Here is a 27,597-nt window from a genome sequence, read left to right as displayed (position 1 = left end):
TGAAAGTTAAAAGCAGCACCTCCATTTACTGTGGGACTACAAGCACCACGTAACCTCAACCCCCTCCTCTAGATTTCTCTACTTCTAAAGCCCAAGACGCAGTTGGTCTTCTCCTGCCAGTCCCCTGCTTTCCAACATCTGGCACAGGTCAAATGACACAGCAAGTTGGGAGACATGCAAACAGTTAAGCCATCCTTTTGCTGAAGCCGTGTTTGAGTTCCTGCAAAATAAATAAACACACAAATAAATAAATAAATAAATGGAAAAAACACCAAGGTCCAGAGGAGACAATGTTATACAGAGATGCCCTCTGCCGGTCACAAACCAAGGGAAATTCATCCACCACAGTTTTATGCCAAGGATTTGCAACCTCCCTCCCCCTTTTTATAGATTAGCCCTTAAAAATATTCCCTATAGAAGGAAAGTGGTGTGTAAAATTCAGATTTAGTGGGTTTTTTTCTCATGACTGCTAAAGTGACTTAGCAGCAAACTACTTGCACGGGCAGTCCAGCCACCCCTCTCCTTTGTTTTGGATCTTACAATCCCTGGGTAAGTCAAAGAGCTTCAGTTAAAATGCAACAGAAAAACAAAAGCATCCAGAAGAATGTTCTGCCAGATCAGTCAGACAAACTGACTCTCCAGGTCCCTTGATATAATATAGGGAAAAGGGTGAGAAAACTGGGCCAGGAAAAGGGACATATCCACATTATTTGAGACTGGCTTTGCTGTAATAGTTAAATTTTTCAGGCACTTGAGACATAGTCCACAAGTCCCTGCAAGTTAAAAAATCCCTTGCAGTCAATACCACAAGCTGAAAACTATTTGAGGCACTAATCAATTCAGAGCATGTTTCTCTCTAAGTGAAGATGTTATTTGATTAGAGCTACAATTTTAAACAACTTCTAAGAAGCACTGAGAGCTTGCTCAAAGGAAACAAACTGCAGATTTTACATCTGTTAAGTAAGTCTATTAAAACAATGCAGATCTATTGCACACACATTACTGTCAGCTCAACTCTTTCTTTTATCAGTTTAATTCCTGCCGGTGTAAATCCCTGATTTAATTTACTGACTGGGAATTAAATCAGCATGAACTGGTTTCAGCGCATCTGCGCTGGGTATTTTTGATAATCCAACTAGACCATTTTAAAAAATGTCATTGGATCAGAAAGCTCCACTGACAGAAACAAGCTTTTAAGAGATACAATTTAATAACCTTGCACAGTAAAGAACAGCACATGCAGTGAGTGGGCAGCCCTCTCCTCCCACTTCATTCTTTTCCACTGAAATTGAACCTTGACTGCAAAAATATTTTACAGTCACAGGGATTTTGTACATGTCCTCATAGTGCTGGAACTCTGGGAAAACTGACATGCTGCAACAATCAGGTTGTCATGGGAGCTATTCAGACCCCAGCATTTTACATCCATGAGGGTGCCATGGTGCTGCTCTTTTTCCATCCTTGAGTTTAGTGGAGTATTAACAACAATAATCAGAACAATCAGCTGTTGGAAGTCCTTGTGCTAAGAAACAATCCACTGCATCACATACCCACAGAGTTCTTTGTGTCCCACACCCTCCCTGCTATTGTTGGCGCCCACCACTCTCTCTGTGTTCAGCTCTTTAATGTCTGGGATTTGTTTTCATGCACAACATGCTCTGGCAAACTCCAGGTTCACCTGGAAATGGCGCAGAGGCTGTTCTACCTCTCCACTACAGCATGGTTGGGATCAGATGGGCTTTGCAGCACAGCTAAGGGGTCCCACACCAAAGTGGTGCTGGCTGTGTGTGGTCCAGCTACTTCTCTGGTATGAGGGGCTTGCTAAAGCTGGATCTGCAGGTCTTTTTAAATTTGTGCTTCCCAGGAATAAGCCTGTTTTACTGGGAGAGCTGAAAAAAAGCTCAGATGTCTCTCTTCTACATTGGATACACCTGGCATGGGCCTAACCTCCTCACACCAGGCAAGGCTACTGTGCAGACTTCTCCCCGAGGTAGGAAGCATTTTTTCCAGTCTTCTTTAGGGTTTCCAACAGGGTGTCAACGTTGTGCTCCGAGTCAATGAACACCTTCTTGTTGGGCAGGTCAATATCAAACTGGACACCTATGAGGAAGAAAATTTTGCACAGTTAGAAGCAGGCAAATGGTGTGAGCATGGGGAAGACTCAACTTCACACATCTGTGCTCCACAGGCCATCTGTCAAATGGACATTTAACTCCTGCCAACAAACCCTGATACCAGTACCAGCCAGCAAACCCAAACTGGTGTCCTGCCAGCAATGGTACAAAGGAAGCCAGATCTGCTATGACTCTGCATTGGGCACCACAGTTTCTTGACTGCTTTAATCTGTTCATCCCACCTTGGATCAATAAAATCACTTATGCAGTAACCAGAATAAAACTGAATTTAAACCAACCACTACAATCTCCACCCATCTCAGCCTGTGCTGTGTTTTAGCATGGATAGGGTTAGGACAGGGTTAGGAGAGGGTCAGGACAGGTTTCCTGAGTGGTGGTACCAGCCAATATCTGTAAGTAGAAGGAGGGGAAAGACATTGTCCCATGTGGATTTCCCAGTGGCTATAAATGAGCTGCTCTCAGCCCAGTGAAAGGAACTGGACATGAAATCTCTATCCAGTCACGTATTTTCACAAAACCTGTAAGTATGTATCAGCTTTGAGAGCTCTGCCACCTCATCGCTTGAGGCTGATATTGAAGAGTGATGAAGGTGCTGACAACACATATGGACAAAGTGGGATTCTCACAGCCTGTTTATGGGGTTTGGAAGAAGTTGCAAGGCCTTTGCCTTGGTGACTGAAAGCTGTTCTCTCTTGGAGGGGAGCAAATCCTCAAAACTGGCCAGTGCAGGCTAAATATTTCTCTCTTGGAAATGCCGGCATACAAACGACATCTTATAAGGGTTATAATTTTCTGGGTGGTATTAAAAACAGGCTATGCAGACAACCAACAAACACTCTGCTCAGCAGCTCTTCACTGTGACTGCTGATGACACATCTGGGGAAGCACCACAGACTCCCCAGGCCTCCTTGGAAGCAGGACATCCACCTCCCTTCCTTCTGGCAGCCTGAGCAGGGGTCTAATAGTTCTTCCCAGAGGGTTTAGGGTGAGGCCCTGGTGATTCAGAGCAACCTGCAGCCATGGCAGCTCCTCCCTCTCTTGACTTTTCTCCAAAGGTCACACAAATCTGCAAACAACAGTAACTTGTTACTGACTAAGGAGCAGGCTCAGAGCAGAGCAGGAAGGAGAAGTTTCCTTCTTCCAGCTTTTACCCACAGTGTTACCCTTGAAGATGGAGGATCCCAGGGCACTGCCATCCTGCCCTGGAGCTGGCATTGCTCCGGAGAGCTGGTTGCCCCACGCCCAGCACTGACTCACCTCCCAGCCTGTGCAGGACACGGGTGACCGCATTGGAACAGCCTTCGCAGGTCATGTCCACAAAGAACTCGTGTTTCTGGAAAGGGGCAGATGAGGGGTCAGGGAGGGCACAGCTGGCAACACACCACAAGCACTCATCCTCCACACTTGCCTTTTTCCTTGGGAGGTGGGTTCAAAGTCTCCCCAGCCAAAAGGTCCACACATTCCCCTTAGGGATCCTCAGGGACCAGAGAGCTCATGGTACTCCTCCCTAGGCTGTCCTTGTGCTGTCCCTCACAGTATAATCCCAAGGGAACTTTGGAGACTGTCTGGCTACCTCCAGGGTCAGCACAGGTTGCCATCTCTGTGGCTTCTGCTGGACTCACTCCACTTGCCCAGGAGAGCTCAGGAGATGCAAATCTCCTGCCTCCAGCAGAGCGTCCTTAGTCTGCAAGTCCATCCCCATCCTATTCTTGTGTCTACAAGGCCTCTGGTCCCCAACATAATGAAAATATGAACAAAATAAAAATATAAGGAGCATTAGTGCTGTTTTTACATAGTTTCACTCCACTGGGTGCCCCAGTGACATTCACTATTCATGAGAGGCACTGGGTCTACATAAACATGTTTGCCTGTAACTAATCAATGCCTTCAACCTTTGGCACCAGAGACGGGCCCTGACTTCCTTCTCTCACACACGCTTTTTACTTTCCTTGAAAAAGAAAAGTAACACTGATTTCATGTTTAAATTGTTACCTACAACCTGTATTTAATTTGTTACCTACAACCCATATTTCACTAGTTACCTACAACCCACAGTTCGTGTTACATAAAACCCGTATTTCATTTGTTACAACCTGTATTTCATTTGTTACCTACAACCCATAGTTCATTGGTTACCTACAATCCTGCATCCATCTATTCAAAGCCACCCCGTGGCCCCCCCGCCCCTGCAAAGACCAAAAACCCTTTCGGGAGTATCCGCGTGGGAGGAACGCGGGACAGCAGACCCCAGCCGGATCATTTTTTCGGTATAATGGCCATTTTATTCATTATTTATTTCCCAAAATTGGCCCTGGGGAGGTGCATGGGCGGGTGTGGGGCAGGAGGGTCTGGGCGCTGTTCCCCGTCTGTGCCCGACCCCTGGAAACTGCGGGACCCCCGGGAACTGCGGGACCTGCGGGAGCCGCGGGGGCTGCGAGAAATGCGGGAACTGCGGGAGCCGCGGGGGCTGCGGGAAATGCGGGAACTGCGGGAGCCGCGGGGGCTCCGGGAAATGCGGGAACTGCGGGAGCCCTCCCTGTCCCGTCGCCCTGCCACGTCCCCCGCATGGCTTCGCCCGCTTCGCACAGCCCCGCATAGCCCCGCAAGGTCCCCCCAGCCCCGCACAGCCCCGCACAGCCCCCTCGGCCCCGCACGGCCCCCCCGGCCCCCCTGCCCGCACCCACCGGCATGGCGCAGATCCCGGATCCCGGATCCCGGAGGCGGCCGCGACGCGGAGGAAGGGGCGGTCCGTGCCCGCTCCATGGCCGGGGCCATCGGGAGGCGTGCGGTGCCCGCAGAGGGTGCGGGGGAAGCCTTGGAGGGTGTCGGGGTCATGGCTGAGCCGGAGCATCCCCGCCCGGGGCTCTGCCAGGCTGAGCGTGGGCACCGGGAAAAAGGGAGGTGGGAACAGCCATGAGGTGGGGCCGGGCTGCTTCATAAAGCTCCTTCCTCTTGTGTTTTGAGGTTTTGAGACTCAACAAGCTTAGGTTAAGTTTTGGTAGACTGGGTTTTGAGCGAGGGAGGTTTGGAGGGAGTCTGTGCTTCATAGAAGGCTGAGAGGCAGGATGGTGGTCCCTGGAGATGTGCCTGCCTTGGGAGGCTTTGGGGTATTTGGGGATGTCTTGGGTGCCTTGAGGTGCTTTGGAATGCCTTGGGGTGCTTTGCTGCTTTAAGTTTGGTTTGGTTTTTATTTTGCCTTCTTTTTTTTTGTCTTTCCTGGCTCTATGGCCCTTTGAAAAAAAATGAGCCTCTTTCTGAAAAACTTGAGTCAAGGTGGAGCAGGCTCAGGTGCAGAGCAGTGTCAGGGCTGAGCAGAGCTCTGTGCATGTGATACTTCCTGACCACGTGCTGGGCTGCAGCATCTTCATGATAAGAAGCCCAACTTGCAGCACGAAAAATAACCAGGGTGTTTCTGGTCACTGCCCACCAGCTGCAGGTCAGGGCATTAATTTTGGGGTGCAGAGGGTGCTGCTGCTGCACTGGTGTTTTTATAAAAGAGGGATGACCTGCTCCCCTGCTTCTCTGCGGAGATGTCCAGGATTCCCCTGGCAGGATTTATTTTGGACAGGCCAGGGTGCTGGGTCACTGTGCTCAAGTTAAACTTTGTAACAGTCTGCACCAGTGATTTATGAACTGGCAGATTGCAGCGTGGCTTAGGCTATAAATAGCCAGGGGGCGTGGGGGGAAGGATATTAATGCTGAGCGTGGCCCCACGCCAAGCCACTGTCTGTATCTTTAGCTGCAAGGCATGGCAGGGAAGGGTTTAGGCAGAGTTCGGGGATGTGGTGGTGGGGAGGGAGTCATTTTATAGAGTGAAATCTGTCTCGGACTGCTCCGTGCCGTAGGTCTGTGAGGGATGGAACGTGACACAAACAAATGGCAAAGCAATGGCTGCCTGGCCAGGCCGATGTTCCTGCTCCCTCCTGCTCTCCCGGGGCTCCCCGGGCCTGCAGCTGCTGGTGAGGAAGGTTCTGAGAACTGCCAGGCCTTTCTCCTCCTTTGCAGGACTTGGCCCTCACAACGTGTGTTAGAATCCCCCCTGCTTGGCTTGGCTTTCCTCGGGGGCAGCTGATCCATGTGCCTGCTTTTTGAAGGAAAAGCAGCTGGATGGGTCTCCCAGCTCTGCCCGCAATAGGCAGGGCGCAGGGCCCACCACCTCGCTGGGCAGCTCTGGGGCTGTGTCTGGTGGAGGTGCCTTGGTGCAGGAAGCTCCTTTCGCCCACCGCGCTGGGGGTTTCTCTCAGCTGCGCGGGTCGAGGAGACGCAGCCAAAGGCAGGAGGCTGCTGGCTGTTCACTGCTGGGGTCGGCAGCGCTGCCCCGTGTGCGGCCGGGCACGGGGTGCCCACACAGCCCCGACACACGGTACACTGTACACGGCACATGGCGCCGGTCCCCTTCGCCGCCATGTTGGGCGCCGTCCCGCTCCCTCCAGCAGGGGGCGCTGCTGAGCCCCGCGTGGCGGCCGCCTGCCCCTTTAAGGCGGCCGGCGGGGGCCTGTCAATCACGCCCGTCACGCCCTCCCATTGGCCGCCGCGCCCCGCAGGGCCCGCCCCTCTCCATAACGGGGTTTACCAGCGCCTTCTCAAGGGCGCTGCACTGCGGCTCAACCACACTGCGACGCCCGCAGCGTCGTTCTATTGGCTAGAGAGGAAATCAATCAGGCCTTGCCCGCCGTTCATTGGTTCGGCTGGACGTCAGTCATGCTGCCGCGCCGCGTAGTTGTGCCGCATGGTTGGCTGGTTGAGCTGCCTCTCAGCTATCCGCCCGCCCCTTTCCCGCTGTGGACCAACCGGCACCCGAGGGAGGGCGAGCGGCGCGCTGCGATTGGCTGGTCCGCTCCCGCTGGGGTAGGCTGCGCGCCGGATATATGTAGCCGGCGGCAGAGCACGCCGCTGCGTGAGGCGCTCCTCGTCCGCCGGTCCGGCCTGTGGTGAAGCGGCGCCTCCGCTCCCGTCCCGCTCCGCCCGCAGGTGAGGGGGGTGCGAACAGCCAGGGGGGCCCCGGCGCGCCCGCGCCTTCCCGCGGCTCCCTCGGGCCGCTCGGCCCGGGCCGAGGCGCCCCCGCCCCCGGTAGGCCGCGGGCTGTGCGGGCCGGCGCTGCCGCCGCGCCAAATCCCCCCCGCCGCCCGCCCGCTGCCCGCGGCGCTTTGTGCCCAGCGCCCGCCCCGCCCGGGCCCCGCAGCCCTCCCGGAGCTCTCCTAGTGCCGCGGGGCTCCCGCGGGATCGCTGCGGGGCCGGGGGAGGGCCGCATTGTGCGAGGCGAGGGGTGCGGGCCGAGCTTTGTTCTCGGCTGCACCGGCCCGGGGGCGCCTCATCCGCCGCCTCTGGGTTTTGTTTCGGGGAGGTGGGGTCGGGATGGGCCCGCCGGGGCTGTTCGCGCTCGGTGTGCGGGGAAGCTGCGGATGGGTGGGCAGCGCTGGGCGCTCACACGGCCCGGGCTCTGCGGGGCAGCTCCAGGTGCCTCCCCTGCTGGAACTTTGTAGGTGAAGGGAGTCATAAGTCGGCCCGGGAGAGCGCGTGTTTTATCCTGAATTACCGCATGACCTTGGCTGAATCCGAGATTAAGCCAAGATTTAGATGCGAAGCAGTGCTTGTATGAAGAGTTTTCCAACCCCTTGTAAGGTCTCAGAAATACTTGCTGGATCAAAAACAGAGAAAATGTTTCAATACGTGTTTCATTACCTCATAGTGTTGATCTGGATGATCCAATATGTTCCTCTTTTCAACGCGCTTACCTGGAGACCTTCTCTACTAAGGCTTGCGTGCATATAAGAAGGTGTTCTTTACAAAGAAAAGGATATTTTTCCCACAATCGGGGAGAGCAGCGTTCGCAGCCGCCATGTTTCCAGTGTGCGCTATTTTTGGCAAGCCCGTGCTCTCACAGCCAGGAGTGACAGCGTGGGGAAATGTGGACGCTGCTCCCAAGCTTTGGAAGCTGATGCTTCCACATACCCTAAGTCAAACTTGGGGGGTGCGTGTGTTGGATTGTTTGTAGCAAAGATTTTTTAGATTGGTGACATAAAGGGAAGTGCAGAAATTGACAGACAAAAACTGCATTTCAGACCTTTTCTGAAGTGTTCCCTTTGATCAAATTTTTGCTTTTCTTTCTCTCTCTCTGTACAAAGGAAGCCAAATTATTTTGCTAGAGAGCTTTGTGATGCTTCAGTGATGCTGGTGGTGGCATGTTCTCATCCTGTGAACTGGACTCACCTTTCCTGAGGTGTTTCAGTCAGTATATGTAATTTTATACGTCTTAGAGTCCAGTTTAAAAAGCAAAAAAAAAAAGCTTAAGGGATGGCTTATGTAGCGGAGTTGAAGGCCAGCTGTACATATTCATGTCCTTAAGGTCTTACATCCTTATCTTCATGGAGATCTCATGACCTTTTTGATACTATCACGTGTTCCAGGGACTAGTTTGCCTGAAAGGCAGTGTTAAAACCTGCTAGAAAGTGTAACTGTGCAAAGTCAGTTGGAAAAATAATTAAATGAACATTGAAACCTTTGTGAATTGGTATTTTATTTTTATATTGTAGATATTTTTAAAGATCTCAGAATATTGTATGCATTAGGTGGTAAATAGTGGCCTTCAGTTCTTGACTGATGTGAATTTGGCAACTGCCTTTTCTTGCTGGGTTGTGTTCTTTTAAGTGAGGACTCCTGAAGCTGAAGAGTGGAAAACGTAATTGAAATTAAAGTGGCAGATCTGGTGGACAGGACTTTGTGTATGTGGGTCAAGGGCACATCGGGATCCTCTGTAGGGATCCTCTGCATTGGCAGTCTGAGAAACAGCCACACGTAGAGGAGTCCGTGTTTATGCCGTGATTGCAGGGCCCCTGCTCTGCTGCTCACTGTGCTACTGGCACAGCAGCACTGATGGAGCTCAGCACAACTGATGGAGTTTGAACATCCCAGTTTCGTAGAGTGGATTGGGTTGGAAAAGACCTCCAGGATCATCAAGTCCAACCCTTGGTCCAACTCCAGTCCCTTTACCAGATCATGGCACTCAGTGCCAAGGCCAGTCTCAGTTGAAAAACCTCCAGGGATGGGGAATCCACCCCCTCTCTGGGCAGCCCATTCCAATGCCTGAGCACTCTCTCTGCAAAGAATTTTTTTCTGCTCTCCAAGTTAAATTTCCCCTGGCAGAGCTTGAGCCCCTTAAGCCCCCTTGTCCTATTGCTGAGGGCCTGGGAGAAGAGACCAACCCCCACCTGGCTGGAACAGGATCTTTATGCACTTGATGAAACAGCAAACTGGTTCAGAACATCAGTGTTTTATTTCTTCACCTTGCACATTGTAAGGCAAATACACAGAGCAACACTTCCTATGAAAGTAAAGTGAAGCAAAGATGATGTTTCTATGAGTACATCTTGATATTTCTGTTTGTAACAATAGTACCTGATGGGAGGACACTGTTAAGATTAGTTGTTTATTTTAATTTTTGATATGAGCAGCTGGGCCTTTTTGTCTGACAAAGTGTGGTGATGAATGAAGGATCAAAGAGGAAATAAAAATAGAGCAGGACTTTAGCAGGGTGGTGCTGGTTGCTGGGCTGGCTGTATTCTGCTCTGCTTGGAGCAAACCAAAAGTAAAAGTAAGAGTTTGTTACAGCAGACTGAATGCTTTTTTACAGGTGTCTGTTAAACTCTGCAGAGTTGAAGTAATTATTAACTTGGTGTAAGTGCTAATAGACTTGATACTCTTAACCTACCTCATGGAGTTATTAAAAATCCCCCAAACTTGAGAAGTCTGGTCTTCAGGTACTGGAAAAGAATCCTTAAACCTTTGCAGGCAGTGAATGTTACAGTGGTCTGAGGTCCTGGTTTTGCTGCATTGAGTATGTGCCTCTTCCAGCAAACATGGAAGTGCCACTTCCAGAGCGGGCCTGGGAGCTGCCAATTCTGTGTGAACAGTCTGTGATGAACGTGATTCCTTGCTGAGGCAAACGTGCTGCCTTCCATTCTCCCGTGCTCTGCCCTCTCCTGTGTTTTCTCCTTTCTCAATTGCTGTTGCGCTGACTTTGTTTTCAATGTAACAGTGCCCCGAAGGATCAGCCCTCAGTGCGAGGATACAGTTGATCTATGAAGTTTAAGCGTCTTCTGAGACTGAAGTGGGCAGAGGTGAAAAAGCTGACTCTCTGTACAGTTACCTGTTGCTTGGCATGCAGAAAATATTTTGTGACATCTTAATCCTGATGATTTTAATCCAAGTGGGAGTGAGTTTGAATTTCATTGTACTGTCTGTGTAGCTCAGTGTTCTGATCTGCCTCTTTGCTTGTGAGTAACTTCTACTTTTTTACTTTAAGAAGCTGCAGTGGAGCCAAATGGAAAGTTTGCAGAGCTAAGAGAAGATTTCTGGACCTACTGCCACCTTCATGGAGATGTTGGAGCAGCTCTTGGATGGCAAAACAAAACCTGTTCTAATGGCAGAAATCACAGGGTTTAAGGAACTGCTTTATTTTGGGGTAGCCTGGAGAGAGGTATAGGCAGAAAGCTGACTTAATTTTCATTAAAAAGGGGTAAACAAACCATTCAGCCCAGCACTGTCCTGCCACCCTTTAGGAGGAGAGTTGCATGTTTAAAAGGTGGTTTTGCATAAAGCCATTATTTCTAATTCAGGATAAATGAGATAGGAATAGGTCCAGTTAGAAAGTCCTTCACCAAGGTTTGAGAAAGCCTATTTAGGAGAGTCTGATTTTGGGATTATTGAAAATGTAGGATTATTTCTGTGAATTCTCAAGACTTTGAGTTTTCAGATAACTCAGATTTTCAAGAGGAGTTAACTTTGGACTTGTGTCCTCTCATGAGGGCCGTGTGTGTTTCTCTGTAATGCCAAATGCAGCAGAGCTCCCTTGGTGAGGATGTGAAGTGATGCTACTTTGGGCTCAGGGCAGGTCACCTCAGCTGAATGTTACAGAGGTAACTGCTGAACAGAAGTGAGGATTGTGTGATATCGGGGAGGAATTTGGAAGCCAGGTGAAACATCTTTAAAAGGAGGAAAGAAAAAAAAATCCACACCAGATTAGTCTCAGCACTCAGCAAAAGCAAAATGTTTTGAGGGAAAAAAAGAAAAGAAACAGCATGGTGAGAAATTGTTACAATATCAATTACTTTTAATAGCAATTTTTCAAGATTCTTATAGAATCATAAATGGGTTGGGTTGGAAAAGACCTCTGAGATCATCAAGTCCAACCCTTGGTCCAACTCCAGTCCCTTTACCAGATCATGGCACTCAGTGCCACGGCCAATCTCAGTTTCAAAACCTCCAGGGATGGGGAATCCACCCCCTCTCTGGGCAGCCCATTCCAATGCCTGAGCACTCTCTCTGCAAAGAATTTTTTTCTGATCTCCAACTTCAATTTCCCCTGGTTAGATTCTTTTTTTTCTCCCCTTCTAAACAGGCCTAATTTGTTGTTTGTCTTTGGACCTTTATGCTCTTAACTACAGGAATAGTGTCTGGTATCATTTTCCTTACCCAGATGAACATTCATTCCTTGCTGTTCAGGTATAGATGCTGATCTCAGCTACCCTAAATTACCCTTGAGCTGTTTTTTTTTCTTCTCTGCTTCTGAGCTCAATGCTCTAAGTTACATTTCTCCAAAATGGTCTTTGTTCTTTTAGATTCTGAGTAACAGCATTAGAAATCCTCAGCTTGTCTCTCTCTTGCCTGGTAAGGCTGAAAATACAAGAAAGGCTGAATTTTGTGTAAAAAAAAATAGCAGACTCCACATCCATCAGCTTGTGGATCACATTTAATTTGTTACAAAAACACAGGCAGACTTGTACAGTGGCAGCTCTTCAGCAATGGCTGGTTTGTTTATCTGTATTCTCACAGTGTTGAAGGGCTGTCCATTGATGCTGAGTCAGGCTCCCCATCTGCCTCTGGCAAGCAGAGGGGTTTTTGGTACCAGCATGGGCAGTGCTGAACATAATTCTGAATTATTTTTTAATCTGATTAAAATGTTTTTCTTGTGCTTAAATTTGGTTTGATTGTTTGCAGGTTTTGAGTAGAAAATAGTTAAGCTTCTAACTTAGCTTTTCTTGTCCATATGTTGAGTGTTGTGTTCAATTCTGGGCCCCTCAGTTCAGGAAAGAGATTGAGGTGCTGGAGCGGGGCCAGAGAAGAGCAACGAGGCTGGAGAAGGGACTGGAGCACAAGTGCTGTGGGGAGAGGCTGAGGGAGCTGGGGGTGTTCAGCCTGGAGAAGAGGAGGCTCAGAGGTGACCTCAGCACTGTCTGGAACTCCCTGAAGGGAAGTTCTGGCCAGGTGGGGGTTGGTCTCTTCTCCCAGGCCCTCAGCAATAGGACAAGGGGGCTTAAGGGGCTCAAGGTCTGCCAGGGGAAATTGAAGTTGGAGAGCAGAAAAAACTTCTTTGCAGAGAGAGTGCTCAGGCATTGGAATGGGCTGCCCAGAGAGGGGGTGGATTCCCCATCCCTGGAGGTTTTTCAACTGAGATTGGCCTTGGCACTGAGTGCCATGATCTGGTAAAGGGACTGGAGTTGGACCAAGGGTTGGACTTGATGATCTCAGAGGTCTTTTCCCACCCAATCCGTTCTATGATTCTATGTAAGATGGAGCTTCTCCAGAGTGTCCCTCATTGGTGTGTCTCAAAGACCCTCAGAAGGGGCTCTGCCTTTGTGCTGCATCTGGATAATTAAGCACACAGAAGGCTGTTTGCCTGATGATTCTGGTTGCTGCATGATTATTTTTTCAGGATCCAGCTCCTTGTACCAGCTCAAATGTCTTCTGCACGTGGGCACTGCCTGTCTGTGGGTTGTGTGGGTCACACACTGTACCTGAGTCACTGGTGAATGGAGAAAAGGCTGTGCTGGGTTTGGTGCTCCAGTTCCATGTTCTGTTAGGTGCTGGGTTTGAAGGTTATTAGAGGCTTCTCTATCTGCATATGTCTGGAACTTCACAGTGCTCTGAAGTTCCTATTGACTGTGTTCCTGTTTCCAAAAGTTCTAGTGAAGGTGTTTATTCAGGACTATCTTGGTGTTTCCAGAAGATCCCAGTTAGAGTTGGGTGCTGGTAACCTCAAACTTGCTCCAATTTGATCCTCAAGCTTTTCATTATCTATTGGATAAGTTGCCCCATCACTGAGCTTTCAGGCTGTGGTTTCCAAGCATCTTACCTCCTGTGAATCAGGGCTGCCTTTGAGGCAGCTTCTTCTGGGCAGAAAGTACTTTCCATCTGTCAAAATGCAAAAAGGATGAGCTGGTTACAGGTGGGCAGCTGCAATGGCTTCTTTACAGAACACAGGCTGTGGCACCGTGACACTGTTCCCTCTGATCCACACAGAAGAAAGTAAGGAGACTTATTTTTTAAAGCAGGTCAGTGTTTTGAGACTTCAGCTGTCCACTTATTTGAGGTTCACTTTTAGCTCTCCATTAATTTAGGCTTGGGTTGACAACTGGATTGTTGTGAGTTTCTTTGGTTCTCCTTGGATAGTTAAGACTGTATTGAAATATCTCAGTGTATCTGGAACCTTTTAGTGTTTTTAAATACACATTTCCTTGGAAAGTTGACATCACTCTTCTTGCTGGAGAGCAAGCTGGTGTGACAATATAAATCCCCAACTGAGATGGGGCCTGGAATGTGCCTGGGGGTGCAAGTTCAGCTTGTTTGTGTTTCATTGTTCACTCTGTAATGTTTTTATCATGGCTCACACAGGTATCAGCCTCTCTTGTTGCTTAGTCAGCAGCAGATGTAAAATGTATGAGAAGTTGGAATTGGCTGGAATTGTTCTGCTTTTGTTGTTGAACTTTCACTCTGTCACCTTCTTACAGGCATTTTAGGCATTTTCTTCATGACTTTATTTTACTGGCAGGTTATTTTTTGTCTGAAGCAGCACTAGTGACTGTTTCTAGTGCTGGTTATTCTGTCTACAGAAATGGTTTGTGGCTCTGACCTTGTTAACCTCTGGCTAAGCAACTTGGGAGAACTCCCAAAGGACATTAATTATGCAATGCTATTAACTATTGACCCCACCTTTAATTTTGAGCAAAATTTCTGTTTGCCTGATTTGTAGTGTGTTGTGCTTTTATACAGACACCTCTTCTCAATTTGAGCTGCTCTGGGTGTTTCTTCAGTCTTCAAAAAACCTTTTTAAGTTTAGGAATTCACTGATACTAAAATGAGGGTGTAGAGAGTTGTGTAAAAGGTTTGACATTCTGGTTTAGAGGGGACAAGTATCTTCACCTGTGTAATACATCAATCATTCTGTCAGAATTGCTTGTGAACAGTCAAAGGTAAAGCTGTAGAAATGAAAAATCTGAATTAATTTTATAGAAATCGTTGAAGTTTTTGGAAATGGTTTAACAGCTCTGTGAGAATATCTTAGTTGGTTAAACTTGTAATTAAAAGGGTGAGGTGGTCACGTGGCTGTTTTGGTAACCTGTAAACTCCACCAATTTGTGGAGCTGGGAAGGAATGGAGTGAATTTAGTGCTGTGTAACATTCCAGTCAGACAGAACTAAAATGCATTGTAGTAACTTTGGATTTTTGAGACTGTTTCTGGTATTGAAATGCAAGTCAAAAAGACAAAGTTAAGGATGGCAGAGAACAAAGACATAAAGATAATGTTAAAAATACCAGATCCTGTAGATTCATTTAATTGTAACTTATCTTTTTGTTAGTTCTGGTGCTTTTCCTGATAGAAGATGCTCAAAATGGCTGCACACTCTGGAAAGTGAAATTTGGGATTTTCTAATTTGTGTGTTTTATTTCAGTGCATTTTGATCCTTTGGCTTCTTCCATCAAGCCAAGGGGGTTTTGTTGTCCTGAGAGCCTGAACCTCTTGTGTTGTGCATGAGACAGAACTTCTGTTGTATTGGAAGATGAGATTTAGACTAAACTCCTTGTCTGATTTAAAAACAAAACAAACAAAAAACCCAACCAAACAAAAAACCCAAAACAAAACCAATACAAAAAAACCAAACCAACCAACCAAAACAAAACAAAAAAACAAAAAAAGATGGAGTTGAGACAGCAGTGACTATTTTGCTTTCACTATGTTGCAGTTTGGTAAAAAAATACTCACCAGTGCTGGCTGTTAGCTGTGGAGTCCATTTTTCTGAATACTAATATACTAATACATTTTGTGGACCTAAATCTGAATTTGTTAATGTGGAATTTACATAAATGGCTCTAATTTACATAACAGTATTTTAGAAATTCAGTGCCTGACATTGATTTTCTGCCAAGTGGGAGCATTGTAACAGATGGTGGAATTTTCCACCGGCCAGGTGATAACCACTGTAAGGGAGGTATTTGTCTTCCTCTAAGTCCTTGGCTTAAGGAAGGGGCTCAGTTGTGCTGCAGGATTGTCCTGTGTATTTGTTACAATTTGACTTAACCAATTTGTTTTACTTGTGGAGTAATATGAATGCATGATTATGAATGAATCTTAAATAATCTGATTCTCAGCTCTTGCTGTCAATTTTCACCCTTTCATCAGTATGTCAATTGACAGGGAAATGTGTGGATAAGCCTCTACCAGGAGTAACGCAGTGACAGCTCAAACATTTGGTGCTATTGTGTGCTGTGCAATAGAAATGTAGTGTAAAGTATCTCCATTTTTTCTTGGATCAGGGAAGAGTGGAGAGGTAAATTGCTCCTGAGTGGTGGGGAGCAAACATTCTGTCAGGAGATGCTTGGCTTCTGTCCCTCAGGTTGTGCTGGCTGGAGAGCAGGAACAGATGGCAGCACAGCAGCAGGTGCAGCAGCAGCAAAACCAGATTGTTGTCCTCTCATTGGGTCATGTAAAGGTTTTTCCCATTTCTTCTCAGATCTGCTTGATGACAAGTGGGCACTCTGCTATTCCTCTGCTGTTCCTCCTTCCTTGTTAGGAGTTTGTTCTGACAGATTTTTTGCAGTGGAAAGTTCTTTTATGTATATTTTTTAAGCATGTGTGACAGACACAATCAGCACAAGCCTCTTCACTTTCTGTGTTTCTTCAGACCCGTGTGGAGGGTGAGGAGCCTCTGTGGGTTAATACAGGTGAGGACTTTCTCTGAAGAACAGGAATCAGGAAGAGCTGTTGGTGAATGAGATGTGAGTGCTACAGAAAACAGTTTGCAGTTATGTGAGGGTGTCAAGCTTTGTATGTCCATATTCTACAAGCAATTGAAAATAATTATTGGAATAGCCTGATTAATCTTTTATCAGAATTGAGTAGAGAACCTGCCTATTGACATCTACAGGAATAAACTTTAATTCCAGAGAAATTAATCTTTACAAAGAAATTGTGTACCTTCTGTCAATCTCCAAATGGTGATCTTGAGGGTACATGGTAGGACTGGCTTTCTGTCTGTAAACTCAGCACAGAACCAAGATTTTTAAGTTGTGGAGCGAATCTTTCATTTCATCTTGTCAGTTAGACTGACTGGAGGTGAAATGTGCAGATCTTGTCTGTGCCATTTCTACTCTCACAGCTTGAGGGCTGGCCTGCTCCTTGTACTGGAGCTTCACAAGTGCTTGAGAGGAAACAAAGTGTGATGAGGAAATGAGCAGTGAAATCCACCATTTAGCCCTATTTACCTTTGCTGTTCTTTTGTTTTGTTTTGTTTTTTTTTATGGGGATCTAATTTAACATGCACTAACAGGCAAACTAGTTCACATCTTGGAAGTGTTTGTCACTTCCAACTGTGCTGGGTGTTGGACATCTGTACCTGTAATACATTCCACTTAAAGTTCAAAAGCTTTTTCAAAACCATAAGACAGTGGAACCTTCCTGAAATGAAAGTGGTTTGCAGAATCTGAGCACTTCCTGTGGGCCAGGCTGTCACTTTCTTTCTGTTGGCTCTTGAAAATATCCTCAAACAACATATCCTCAAACAACTGAAAGTTTCTGAATGTTTAGAAAAGCCTTTTTCAGCTCTAGGTCCCATTTGATCTTGTTCTTTCTGGACATTATCATGTAAATAATATTTTCTTGTATGGTGGTGATGCACACGTCCTGCTGGAGGAGATGGCATCCATGTAGACATTGTCTCGAGCCCATCAGACTTTCTCCTTGTGTTTAAATCTAACAAAAAAAGCATTTTAAAAATAGGATGGAAAAACTTCTTGTTTATTTTTAAACTAAGGAAAAGTGCCTGTGTGTGGTTGTATTAAAAGCAGAGTAAAACCCATCAATGCACGTGAAATTATAGTTGTTTTTCTTGTCATAGGATCACAGAATGGGTTGGGTTGGAAAAGACCTCCGAGATCATCAAGTCCAACCCTTGGTCCAACTCCAGTCCCTTTACCGGATCATGGCACTCAGTGCCACGGCCAATCTCAGTTTCAAAACCTCCAGGGATGGGGAATCCACCCCCTCTCTGGGCAGCCCATTCCAATGCCTGAGCCCTCTCTCTGCAAAGAATTTTTTCTGCTCTCCAACTTCAATTTCCCCTGGCAGAGCTTGAGCCCATCGTGCCCCCTTGTCCTATTGCTGAGTGTGGCTTTCCTGTTGTATCTTCTGGTTTGAACCTTCAGTGTGTAGCTCCCAGGGCAGGGATCCTGTATCTGCAGCAAAGCTGGATGCAGTGTGTGCTGACTGTTGCTGGGAGATGGCTGCGGTCACATCCTTGGATGTGTTACCTGCGTGTTCTGGCACTGTGGTTAAATATTGCTTTGTGTCTTTTCATTACAGCACATTATTGTGTGTTTGACCATCGTTTGAGATGTATAGAATTTTCCAGGTTCATTTGGAAGTAGCTGTAACCAAAGTACCAGCTTCCATGTCTTTATGTGTGTTCATCTCTTTGGGGCTTGGATCTTCCGTTTTGCCTCACTGGCCCATCCAGCAGTGTGGCTGTGACTTCCTTTGCAGCTGTGTGTAAGTTGTGTGTTTGAATTATCACTGCAGTAACTCCCACCAGGTGGGTCACCTCTGCTTTTTGGAGCTCTGCTCTGTTGTCAGTTCTTGGCATCTACGGGATGACTTCTCTGAAATTCATTAAATATAACAAAGTGTCAAACATTTGAGATCCTTGGATGAGCTGGTACAAGGCTTAATACAAGCACGTGGGAAAGGCAGTCTTTTTCTTTCCTTTTCACTTTGTTCAGGGGATAGTTGTGGTCAGCTCTGTTTTCCCAGGATACAGGATGCTGTTGGGTATTCTGACAAGAGAAAGCTTGTCCTAATGTAATGACCTTGGCATGAACTTTGCAGACTCCATCTGGATTAGTCTGTGCTAGTTTGGCTTCCCTTTTTTCCCCCATTCCTGGTTCCAGGCCTGATCTGGTTCAGGTTTTCCCCCTTCTTTGATGCCACCACTTCTTGGAGCTATTTATAGTTATGTAGTATTAAATAAAAGCAGGCAATTAATTACATGGTGGCTCCTGAATTGCTTTTTAGAGGGCTCTGCCGAGTAACGTGTTGGATTTGACTTGCAAACACAGCTGTGGGATGTGCCATGTGCTTGGAAAAGGGTGCGTTGGGGAAGAGATTGGGGGTCAGTAGTGAGTAGAAAGTTCTTTCAGCAGCAAAATTGTCTTATGTTCTGGTTCTGCTGCTGATTGGTACAACTGAGTATGAAGCAGAAAATCTGCTTTGGTTTCTGTATTGGATACCAAGAATAGGCCCTGTTTATTCCTGTGAGTTTGAACCTATTTTATGTGAGTTTGAACAGTGTCTGAGTATTTGATGACAAGGACATGCAGGAATGTGCTTCGGTTTGGGCTGACCTGCCCTGAAGATACACCTATTGTGTAACCTGCTTGTCAAGACTTTATTTTTGTAACTTACAGATGCATGGACATGAGGGAGAAGGTACCCAGATGAATTTGTCTCTGGATATGGGTGGTGCTGTTCACTTGACTGGTGCTCTGAATTAAAGTGAGAAGTGACTTGCTCAGTTTGGTGGAAGCAGGGGAAGAGCAGCATGTATTGGTAGCACAGTAATTTTAATATAATGTGGTGTTCCTCTGCAGTGCCTGACACTCACAGCAAGCAGTGCTGCACTGCTGATAAAAATAGATTGGACTTACCATGACCTTTTGAAAATACTCCTAATACAGTAGCACAGGCTTTGCCTTAGAACATCTGACTTTTAATTCTGATTGTGAAGTCAAGTGAGGTAAGTAGAGTTGGGATCAACTGTAAATGTCTTAGCCACTCAGCAAATCCTCTTGAAGAACCATTCCTGCTTGACACCTGCTTTTTACTGAGGATATGTGGGATGATTAACTACTGGCATGTTATGAAGTGACCTCCTGTGCCCATGCAGCCTCTCCCACCAGTGGTTTGGTACCCAGGAATCCTCTCCCCAGCACCAAAACACTGATGACTCTGAAAACGCACCGGTTAAACTGCTTACTGGGGTAAAACAGTTCTGGTGTGTGTTTTCCGCTGTGATTACGTGGCTTATGCGATCAGGATGTGAACAGTGATTTGAAATGCTCATGGTTTATGGAGCTTTTGTTTTTATTCCGTAGTTTTCAGTTGACCAAAGAAATGGTGATGGAGAAGCCAAGTCCCCTGCTGGTCGGGCGGGAATTCGTCAGGCAATACTACACCCTGCTGAACCAAGCCCCTGACTATTTGCACAGGTACAGCTCTGCTTCATTGGAACTGGTTTTTATGAGCATTTCTCAATTTGTATGTTAAAATTGGAGAATGAGCTTATTACCATGTCTTGGCTTGCTGAATTTGGCACTTGAAAATCTAATTTGATCCAGACTCTGAGTGTCATTGCTTTCTGTTTTGATCCGCTGTATTAAAACATGGATAATAAAGATTACAGGAATTCTTGAAGTATCTGAGCTCTGGCTGTTATTGAAATGCTGCTAAACATGTATCCTAAGCAGGAAAAGGAAAAATCAAAAATATGTTGCTTGCTTCTTCTGGTTGTAATAAATATAAATTGAAGTGGATAAATATTATTTAGTTAAGCATTTCTCTAGTTTTGTCTTAATACAATGCCCTCTGACTAGGAGGAAACATGGAAAATTCTGTATGATGTGTACTGGTATATCTCAAGATTCACTCCAGCAGCTCTTTTTTAAAGGAAAGTCGGGGAAGTGATGAATGTACAGCAAACTGCAATCAGTTATTTAAACAAATTGGTCCTGTTTGATTTGACAGGTATCCTACACTTCTGGAACTAACCTTATTTATGAAGATGTGCTTTGTTTTGCTGTGCTTTGAGTGGCCAGACCAACAATTTCTGAAACCTTCCTCCTTTCAATCTCGGGAACACTTAGAGTATTTCTCTGCATAAGTGGATGGCTGACCTTGTCCAGTTGGGTCAAAGGAGGGTTCACTCTGTGTCATGGAATTCAGTTCTAGTCTTTTATCTGTTGGCAGAGTGCAGTCCTGTGATGCTCGTGGCGTTTTAGCTCATACTCTCTGAGTTACAGAAAGGAGGATTGGCCTGCAGTTCTTTACCATAGATGAGTGAAACAGTACCATGCTCAAGCTTGAAACTGGAATTTGAGGGGAAGCCTTTCAGCATCCTGGGTGTTCAGGGTGTTACGTTACTTGAGAACCTTGTACAGAAAGGGAATGATAGGACTGGATCACTGGCTCCTATGAGACTTTGGGTGTGGTTGTTACTTCATGTGTCTCTGATACCTGAGTGCTACACCTTCCATATGAGAACTTTGCCTGTTTCTTCCACCCTCAAGTTGCTAACAGGGTTGTGGAATTGTATGGCTGTGTTCCAGTTGTTCAGACAGAAAACTTGCTTGACAGTGTATTATTCATGTATTCTGGTGTAGAGGCTCAGTTTTCTTACATAGTACAGCTTAGCATTTAAATACTTCTTTCCAACAGGTTTTATGGAAAGAACTCCTCCTATGTCCATGGTGGCTTGGATTCCAATGGAAAACCAGCTGATGCAGTCTATGGGCAGTCTGTAAGTACTTAAAAATAAAGGATGTTCTTTCCCTCTAATGTGTCACCCTTGTGGTTGACAAGAGAAATATATCCAACTATGATTCATTCCCCCCTCTGTCCCAGTGCTTTCTGTAAAAAAAACAACCAACCAACAAAAAAATCTTAACTGCAAACAACAATAATTAGGCCAGATATGCTTCCTTTACTGGAAGTTCATAATGTAAAACTGCTTGCAAAGAACACCTAAAAAGTGTGCTGCCAGGCTTTCCCTCCAGAGTTAGGGAATGCATTAAACTACTGTTTGATGATTTTGCATTCTTTCAAAGCTGTTACCTTAGCAAAAACTGATTCTGCAGTGAAACCCTAACCCAGCTGTACTATTCTTTCACAGGATATCCACAAGAAGGTGCTGTCATTAAACTTCAAGGACTGCCACACAAAGATCCGTCACGTGGATGCCCATGCCACCCTCAACGATGGCGTTGTCGTCCAGGTGATGGGGGAGCTCTCCAACAACATGCAGCCCGTGCGCAGGTTCATGCAGACCTTTGTGCTGGCACCTGAGGTGTGTTGTGCTGAGGGCCTGGAACTGGGTCAGGATTAATGAGCTCTGTCTGGTGCAGTGTTGGAATCTGAAGGGTTAGCCTGGGAAGGTAGCTTGCCACAAACAGTAAAATTCAGAACATTCAGCAGTAACATTCTGAAAATTCCTTTTGGAATTACGCTCCTTCTGTGTGATTGTACATTAACCTTGGATATCAAAATTAGAGTTGTAAATATCCTGACTTTTGTCTCCTAGGTAAGTGCAATGCATATTTTTCTTGAGCATATTAAAGTTATGCTACCTTTGATTTGCTGTCCTAGCAACTGGTCTTCTTACTGAAAAGGAACTGGTAGAGAGGGGAATCCTTGAAAACTTGGGTTCCAGATTCTTTGTTGTATGAAGTGCCAACTTAGCATTTGAAGTGGCATTTTTAAATAGACAATGTTTTTTAATAAAGGAGTTCATAGAATTGAAAATTAAAACGAAAAAGGAGTGTTGCAAGATCACTCCTATATAAAAATTGATACTTTTGAAGCTAGGAAGTTGTCATTCATGCTTTTTCAGTGTTGTGAGCTATTGTAATTAAAAGCACTAATGAAATTTCTTCCTTTGTTTCATGCACACTTATTAGTGTGACGTGTCTTTTTTTCTTGTTTTCCTGCCCTGAATAACATATGTTGTTAAAAAAGGCAAGTTTAGATTAATCTTATGGGGGAAAGATGATTTGTTTCTTGTTTTTACATTAGTGGATTGATTTAATTGAATCAGTTCCTCCCTTTGATTTGCTTCTAGGGTTCTGTTGCAAACAAGTTCTATGTTCACAACGACATCTTCCGCTACCAGGATGAGGTTTTTGGGGACTCTGACACTGAACCTCCAGAGGGTAAGTAGCAGAAATTTACGTGTGATTCTATTGGTCGTTGTTTCTGGATCTGTATCAGCATTCTATACCCAAACCAAAGGAAATCATCTTGCTGGAGAAGACAGATCAGTGTTAACTTTGTGTGCTTGTAGGTTTTTTGCTTTCCTGTAGTTTCTTTACACTCCATCACGGAGTTGTGACATGCAGATGATTATTTTTCTGGCGTCTTCTGTTTCTATTAAAAGAATTCTAAGACTTATTTTGGCAGTTGCAGTCAGATTTGTAGGCTATAAATCTGATTCTATGAAGTATCTGGAACATGTTGTTTAACTTTGGTCAAAACTGAGTAACCCAAGTGATAGTGGAAATACAAGGAAATGTCTGTTCCATGTCACATCTTGGTAGTGCTTCCCGTGTGCTCTTTGGCAGAAACCACACCTGCGTGTTTTGGCAGGTGCTTTGTCTTTGAACCTCATACTAAAGATGTGTGGTGTATATTTTTTCCTTTTCTACCCTTATTTAGAATCAGAGGAGGAAGGGGAGGAACCTGAGGAAAGACAGCAGACACCTGAGGCTGTTCCTGATGATACTGGTGCTTACTACGAGCAGGCTGTCAGGTAATGATACACTTACAGATGAAGTCAGATGTTGTGTAAGACAAGGCTGCTTGTAGAACAGGTCAAATGAATTTATTGCTATTCATGGTTTTCCTTTTACAGTCAAAAAAGATTTCTGTTTGTTGGTCAGCTGAAACCAATGTAGGCTGAACATGGAGACTGGATTTTTTTTTTTGGTTCTTTATAGTGAACCAAAGCAAGTTTGCATCCCTGTGAAATGTGGCCTTACTCAGACAGATTGGCCTTGTTCTTCCTCTCAGATGTCATGTATTGGACAAGTAGCATTCCTTAGCACCAGTAATAGAATAAATACAATGCCACCTCTTTCTTGCTTTTGTGCTGCTGTATAATAGCAATGACATTGAGGAACACCTGGAAGAGACAGCTGCAGAGGCAGAGCCTGAGCCAGAGGCAGAACCTGAACAGGAACCTGAACCAGAGGCGCAGGAAGAAAAGTCTGAGCCAGTATTAGAGGAATCAGCTCCAGAAGAGACTGTGGAAAAGAGTCCTTCTCCAGCTCCTGCTGATCCAGCTCCTGCAGTGCAAGAGGACTCCAGGGTAATGACTTGTTTCCATGTTGGGGGCGCTTAATCAGTGTGTTTGTCTCTACTATCTTTTCACAGAGCATCCTCTTTCTGTCAAGAGGAGAAATACCTGGAATTAGAAGTGTTTGAATACTGTAATTCCCCCCTCCACCAATTACTCTGTTTGTGACTAGTTGCCTCCTTCCCGCTAGTTTGTATATGATAACAGGTTGAAATTCTAGCTAGTAAGTAGTTGGTTAAAATACCAGGAGCTGAGGTTAGGCTTTGTGTATTGGGTAGGTGTGGGAACTGTGGCAGCATGGAGAGGTTCAGATTCTTTGTTTGTAAACAGAGCTGCTGAAATTCTGAACAGACTGTTCAGAACAACATCCTGAGTCAGGAAAATGGGAGAAATATGACTTTATTTCTACCTGGGTAATTTTTGTCACTCCTCAGTGTTAAAGGAGGCAGAAGTGGACAGATTCTGAGGAAACCAATACTTTGGTTAACCTTGATGTGATAATTGTTCTTGGGCCACTACTGTGTCCTATTTCAATTCTATGTAGAATTTAGAAATAAGGTTAGAAGAGTGACTCTTCTTGTCATTATACTAAGTCTCTTGAATTTGAATGCTTTGAAGCAAGGTACAGGGAATCTGTTAGTGGCTGGATCCTGAATTTCAAGGATAGCTTAATTTTTACTGTTATCTCGTGTCTGTTAGCTGTACTATCAGAATTATATTTCTAAAGGAGATGTAGATATTATCTTTCCCTTTTTCAAGACGTTTTCCTGGGCATCAGTAACCAGCAAGAACCTTCCACCCAGTGGGGCTGTTCCAGTGTCAGGAATACCACCTCATGTTGTGAAAGTTCCAGTCTCGCAGGTAAGAATGCAGCACTTGGACAAGTTTATGCTAACTTGGCTGACAGTAAACTGAGGTGGGGAAAAATACAGTGAAATCTACTTGCTTATGATCTGACTTTTCAGGTTCCAGAGACTTTAAAATTCTTTAATTCCTGATAGACTTCATAAAGATGTTATTCCTTGGCTTTTGGGTAGAGAATTAATTGTTTCTCATGGAAGAAAACTGGGGAATGTTCATGTGAGTGCTGCTTGCTTTTAGCGTTTGAGTTAACACTCATTTTAATCACAGGTGGAAAGAACTATCATTTTTCTTGTATCTTATTGACAACTCGACAGTGGGCTCTTAACAGCTGAACCCTGTTGGTATGTCTGACACTCAACTGTTTGCTCCTTTTTGAATTGATGCAGCCCCGCCCTGAGGCAAAGCCCGAATCTCAGACCCCACCCCAGAGACCTCAGAGGGATCAACGAGTGAGGGAGCAGCGAACAAGCATCCCACCACAGAGAGGTCCTAGGCCAAGTAAGAGAACCTGCAAAGAATAACCTGTTTTCTGCTGTTAAGGGTTTTGAGGAAGCAATATTATGATTAAAGCTTCTAAAACCTCATTTTTGTCAGTATGCAAATGATTTCTGCCCCAAGTGTTTGGCCTCAGGTGATAAAAAGCAAACAGTTATAACTTCTAGTATAGAACGCTTACCTTTTTTTATATATGAATAGTTAAGTAGTGTGAATTTTGATTCTCATGTATGGTGCTGATTCTGACCATGGCTTGCTTTTCTCTTTGTTGTGGGGAATGGCTTTTCTTAAATAAGTTTCACTTTTCTGTTCAAGTTCGTGAGGGAGAACAAGGGGATGTGGAAACCAGACGGATTGTGAGATACCCGGACAGTCATCAGCTTTTTGTTGGGAACCTTCCCCATGATGTGGATAAATCTGAACTTAAAGACTTTTTCCAAAGTAAGCTGGCTGCTTTGCTGCCCTCTGTGGGGGGTGGGATGGGGGTTGCAGCCATGTGTGTGGTCAACAGAGCATTCTAATGTATGACCCAAGAACTTGGCTTTTCTCTTGCAGGCTATGGCAATGTTGTTGAACTCCGTATCAACAGTGGTGGAAAGCTCCCCAATTTTGGTTTTGTGGTGTTTGATGATCCTGAACCAGTTCAGAAGATCCTTAGCAACAGGGTAAATATACTTCTAGTCAGTGATTTTTGGTCTGTTGACAACAGACTGTTTTTCAGATTAACAGGGAAATATTGTACTTGGTTGCTTTGGCCCTTCTTGAGCATATAAAGTAGGTGTGATGTCTTTCCCTCCTGTTACCAAGACTTGTGCAGCATTTGTACAGATGGAGTCTTTTGTCATTGAAGTAGCTTGTAACAGCTTGGGTGAACATGAATTTATTTGTTACAGAGCGTTTTTCTAAGGGGAAGTTGCTGAACACAGGAAGCAGCTAAATAGCTTTCAGGAAGGCAAGGTAGACAGAGTCTGATTCTATGGACAAGTAGAATCTTGTTTGTTGAAGTTGAAAGGAAGAAGCTGTACTGGTGTGCAGGCTGAAAAGGATTTTGCTAACAAAGGCAGGAGGTACCTGCTCAGCCTGTCAGCAGTGATTGCTAATGCAGAGTGTGCACTCATGACTGCACGGTAGGCAGTGGGTCTGGATGCACCATCATAGCCATGCAGTGTGCCTGCAAACAGCCCAGCTCTTCACCAGGGACATCCTTACTGCACAGGAGTGTAGCCAGTAAATTTCTGTTCTTAAATTGAAAGGCAACTTGGATGCAGGATTTTAAGCTTTGAGATGTGATCTGAGTTTGGGATTTTTCATGTGGGCAGACAACTTTCCTTGTGGGATGCCATCATTGTGTGGCAGTGCTGATGAGTCAGTGTACCTGAAGCCCAGGAGCCTGAGGTCTCTTGCAGAGGTGAATCAACATCAGGATGCTCACAGAGGTGGTTCCATAAGTGCTTTCCTGCTGTCATGGGCTGCAAGACTGGATGCATAGTTTGACTACTACCATTGTTTAGCAAGCAATCCTAAAACACTTCAATCTTTGATGGTGGAGAGAAGGGTATGAGACAAGGTTGCAGGAATCTGCTTGACCTTGAGGAGCTACTGGTGAGTCATTACTGAAAGTCCCATCTCTGCTTTTATTGCAGCCCATCATGTTCAGGGGAGAGGTGCGCCTGAACGTGGAGGAGAAGAAGACACGAGCTGCCAGGGAGGGTGACCGCAGAGATAACAGACCTCGTGGACCTGGAGGCACTCGTGGGGGGGTGGGAGGTGGGATTCGAGGGCCTCCACGTGGAGGAATGTCCCAGAAGCCAGGATTTGGAGCTGGAAGAGGGATCGGGCAACGCCAGTGAAGGCATCGCGGATGTTGACACGGAGGCGCAAACCTTTTTCCTGCAGATTTGTGAATTTCAGCCTTGGGTATCTTGGAATGTGGCCCTAGCCTGTTATAGACTGCTACGTTTGATACTATTTTGGCCCCTTTTTGTTTGTGTTATGGTTCTGTGATTTATTTTTTCTAGTCCTTGTCCCAGATTCCAGCTTTGTGGAACAACGTTTTAGGAAAAGTGGATTTTAAAAAGAAAAGGACTGAATTTACTTGTTCACCTCAAACTTACAGACTGAATTTTTTTGGTACCAGTGGTTTTTCCTAAAGGAGTGTCTCTTCTTTTTTTTTTTCCTCCCCTCTTTCTACTGAATTTGGGTGCATTTCAGTCAGTGGAATAATATTTCACGTGCATGTGTTCAAGAGCCTGTAGGAGAACATAGTACTTGGCAAGTATTTCAAGGGCAGAAAAACAAAACTATTGATGTTTCTTTGAGGGTCACACGAACATCCTCTGGTGCGGAGTTATTGCCACTTGAAAAATTGACTTTCACCTTTCTCTTTGTGGCGCTGTAAGAGTGGAATAATGGGTATCTGTAGAATCTCTTTTTCTTTTGATACATGATCACAGAAAGGAATTCGAACTACTGTTTTACCACTTCGAAATTTTGGATTGTGGGATAGGTTTTAAATGTCTAGAACTTGACTCTTCAAACACTTTTCCTGAACTTGTGAAATTTTTTATTGAAATAGGGAGTTTTTTTCATGTTTAGTTTGTATTTGTATAAAAAAAAGCAAAATTGTTGTGCCTTCTATTTATCTCTCATTCCAGTTTTGGCAAATTGTTTAAAAAAATAAAAATAAAAAAGGTCTAGATTTGCTTTATCAA

General features: G+C 45.4%; 2 protein-coding genes across 5 annotated transcripts; one reads left to right on the top strand and one right to left on the bottom strand.

Moving 5' to 3' along the window:
- Positions 1-4,928, bottom strand: ATOX1 (antioxidant 1 copper chaperone). Of its 2 annotated transcripts, none has more exons than XM_071569993.1 (4): positions 4,820-4,928; positions 3,393-3,468; positions 1,932-2,100; positions 1-220 (listed from the first exon to the last, which is right to left on the bottom strand). In XM_071569993.1, exons 1-3 carry the CDS (start codon positions 4,823-4,825, stop codon positions 1,967-1,969), a joined length of 216 nt encoding a protein of 71 aa, XP_071426094.1. In that variant the 5' UTR covers positions 4,826-4,928; the 3' UTR covers positions 1-220; positions 1,932-1,966. The 2 variants fall into 2 exon arrangements, with proteins under 2 accessions (XP_071426094.1, XP_071426093.1); XM_071569992.1 differs by having other exon boundaries at positions 1,948-2,100; positions 4,820-4,927.
- G3BP1 (G3BP stress granule assembly factor 1) lies at positions 4,340-27,597 on the top strand. 3 transcript variants are annotated; one of them, XM_071569990.1, is made up of 12 exons: positions 4,340-4,402; positions 19,557-19,670; positions 20,896-20,977; positions 21,350-21,523; positions 22,295-22,385; positions 22,888-22,981; positions 23,335-23,539; positions 24,287-24,388; positions 24,778-24,889; positions 25,202-25,327; positions 25,421-25,551; positions 26,530-27,597. In XM_071569990.1, exons 2-12 carry the CDS (start codon positions 19,576-19,578, stop codon positions 26,734-26,736), a joined length of 1,419 nt encoding a protein of 472 aa, XP_071426091.1. In that variant the 5' UTR covers positions 4,340-4,402; positions 19,557-19,575; the 3' UTR covers positions 26,737-27,597. The 3 variants fall into 3 exon arrangements, with proteins under 3 accessions (XP_071426091.1, XP_071426092.1, XP_071426090.1); XM_071569991.1 differs by lacking the exon at positions 4,340-4,402 and adding an exon at positions 6,998-7,106 and having other exon boundaries at positions 25,442-25,551; XM_071569989.1 differs by lacking the exon at positions 4,340-4,402 and adding an exon at positions 6,998-7,106.

Source organism: Pithys albifrons, chromosome 15 (genome assembly GCF_047495875.1).
Source record: "Pithys albifrons albifrons isolate INPA30051 chromosome 15, PitAlb_v1, whole genome shotgun sequence".
NCBI classification, from domain to species: Eukaryota; Metazoa; Chordata; class Aves; order Passeriformes; family Thamnophilidae; genus Pithys; species Pithys albifrons.
Note: the sequence above shows the minus strand (reverse complement) of the source record. Positions and strands in the feature narration are given on the sequence as shown.

Coding starts and splice junctions, on each gene's coding strand:
- G3BP1 (XM_071569990.1), top strand. CDS start 19,576: ATGGTGATGGAGAAGCCAAGTCCCCTGCTGGTCGGGCGGGAATTCGTC. Junction 20,978..21,349: donor ATGCAGTCTATGGGCAGTCT/GTAAGTACTTAA, acceptor ATTCTTTCACAG/GATATCCACAAGAAGGTGCT. Junction 25,328..25,420: donor ACTTAAAGACTTTTTCCAAA/GTAAGCTGGCTG, acceptor GTATGACCCAAG/AACTTGGCTTTTCTCTTGCA.
- ATOX1 (XM_071569993.1), bottom strand. Junction 2,101..3,392: donor TGTCCTGCACAGGCTGGGAG/GTGAGTCAGTGC, acceptor TCTTCCTCATAG/GTGTCCAGTTTGATATTGAC.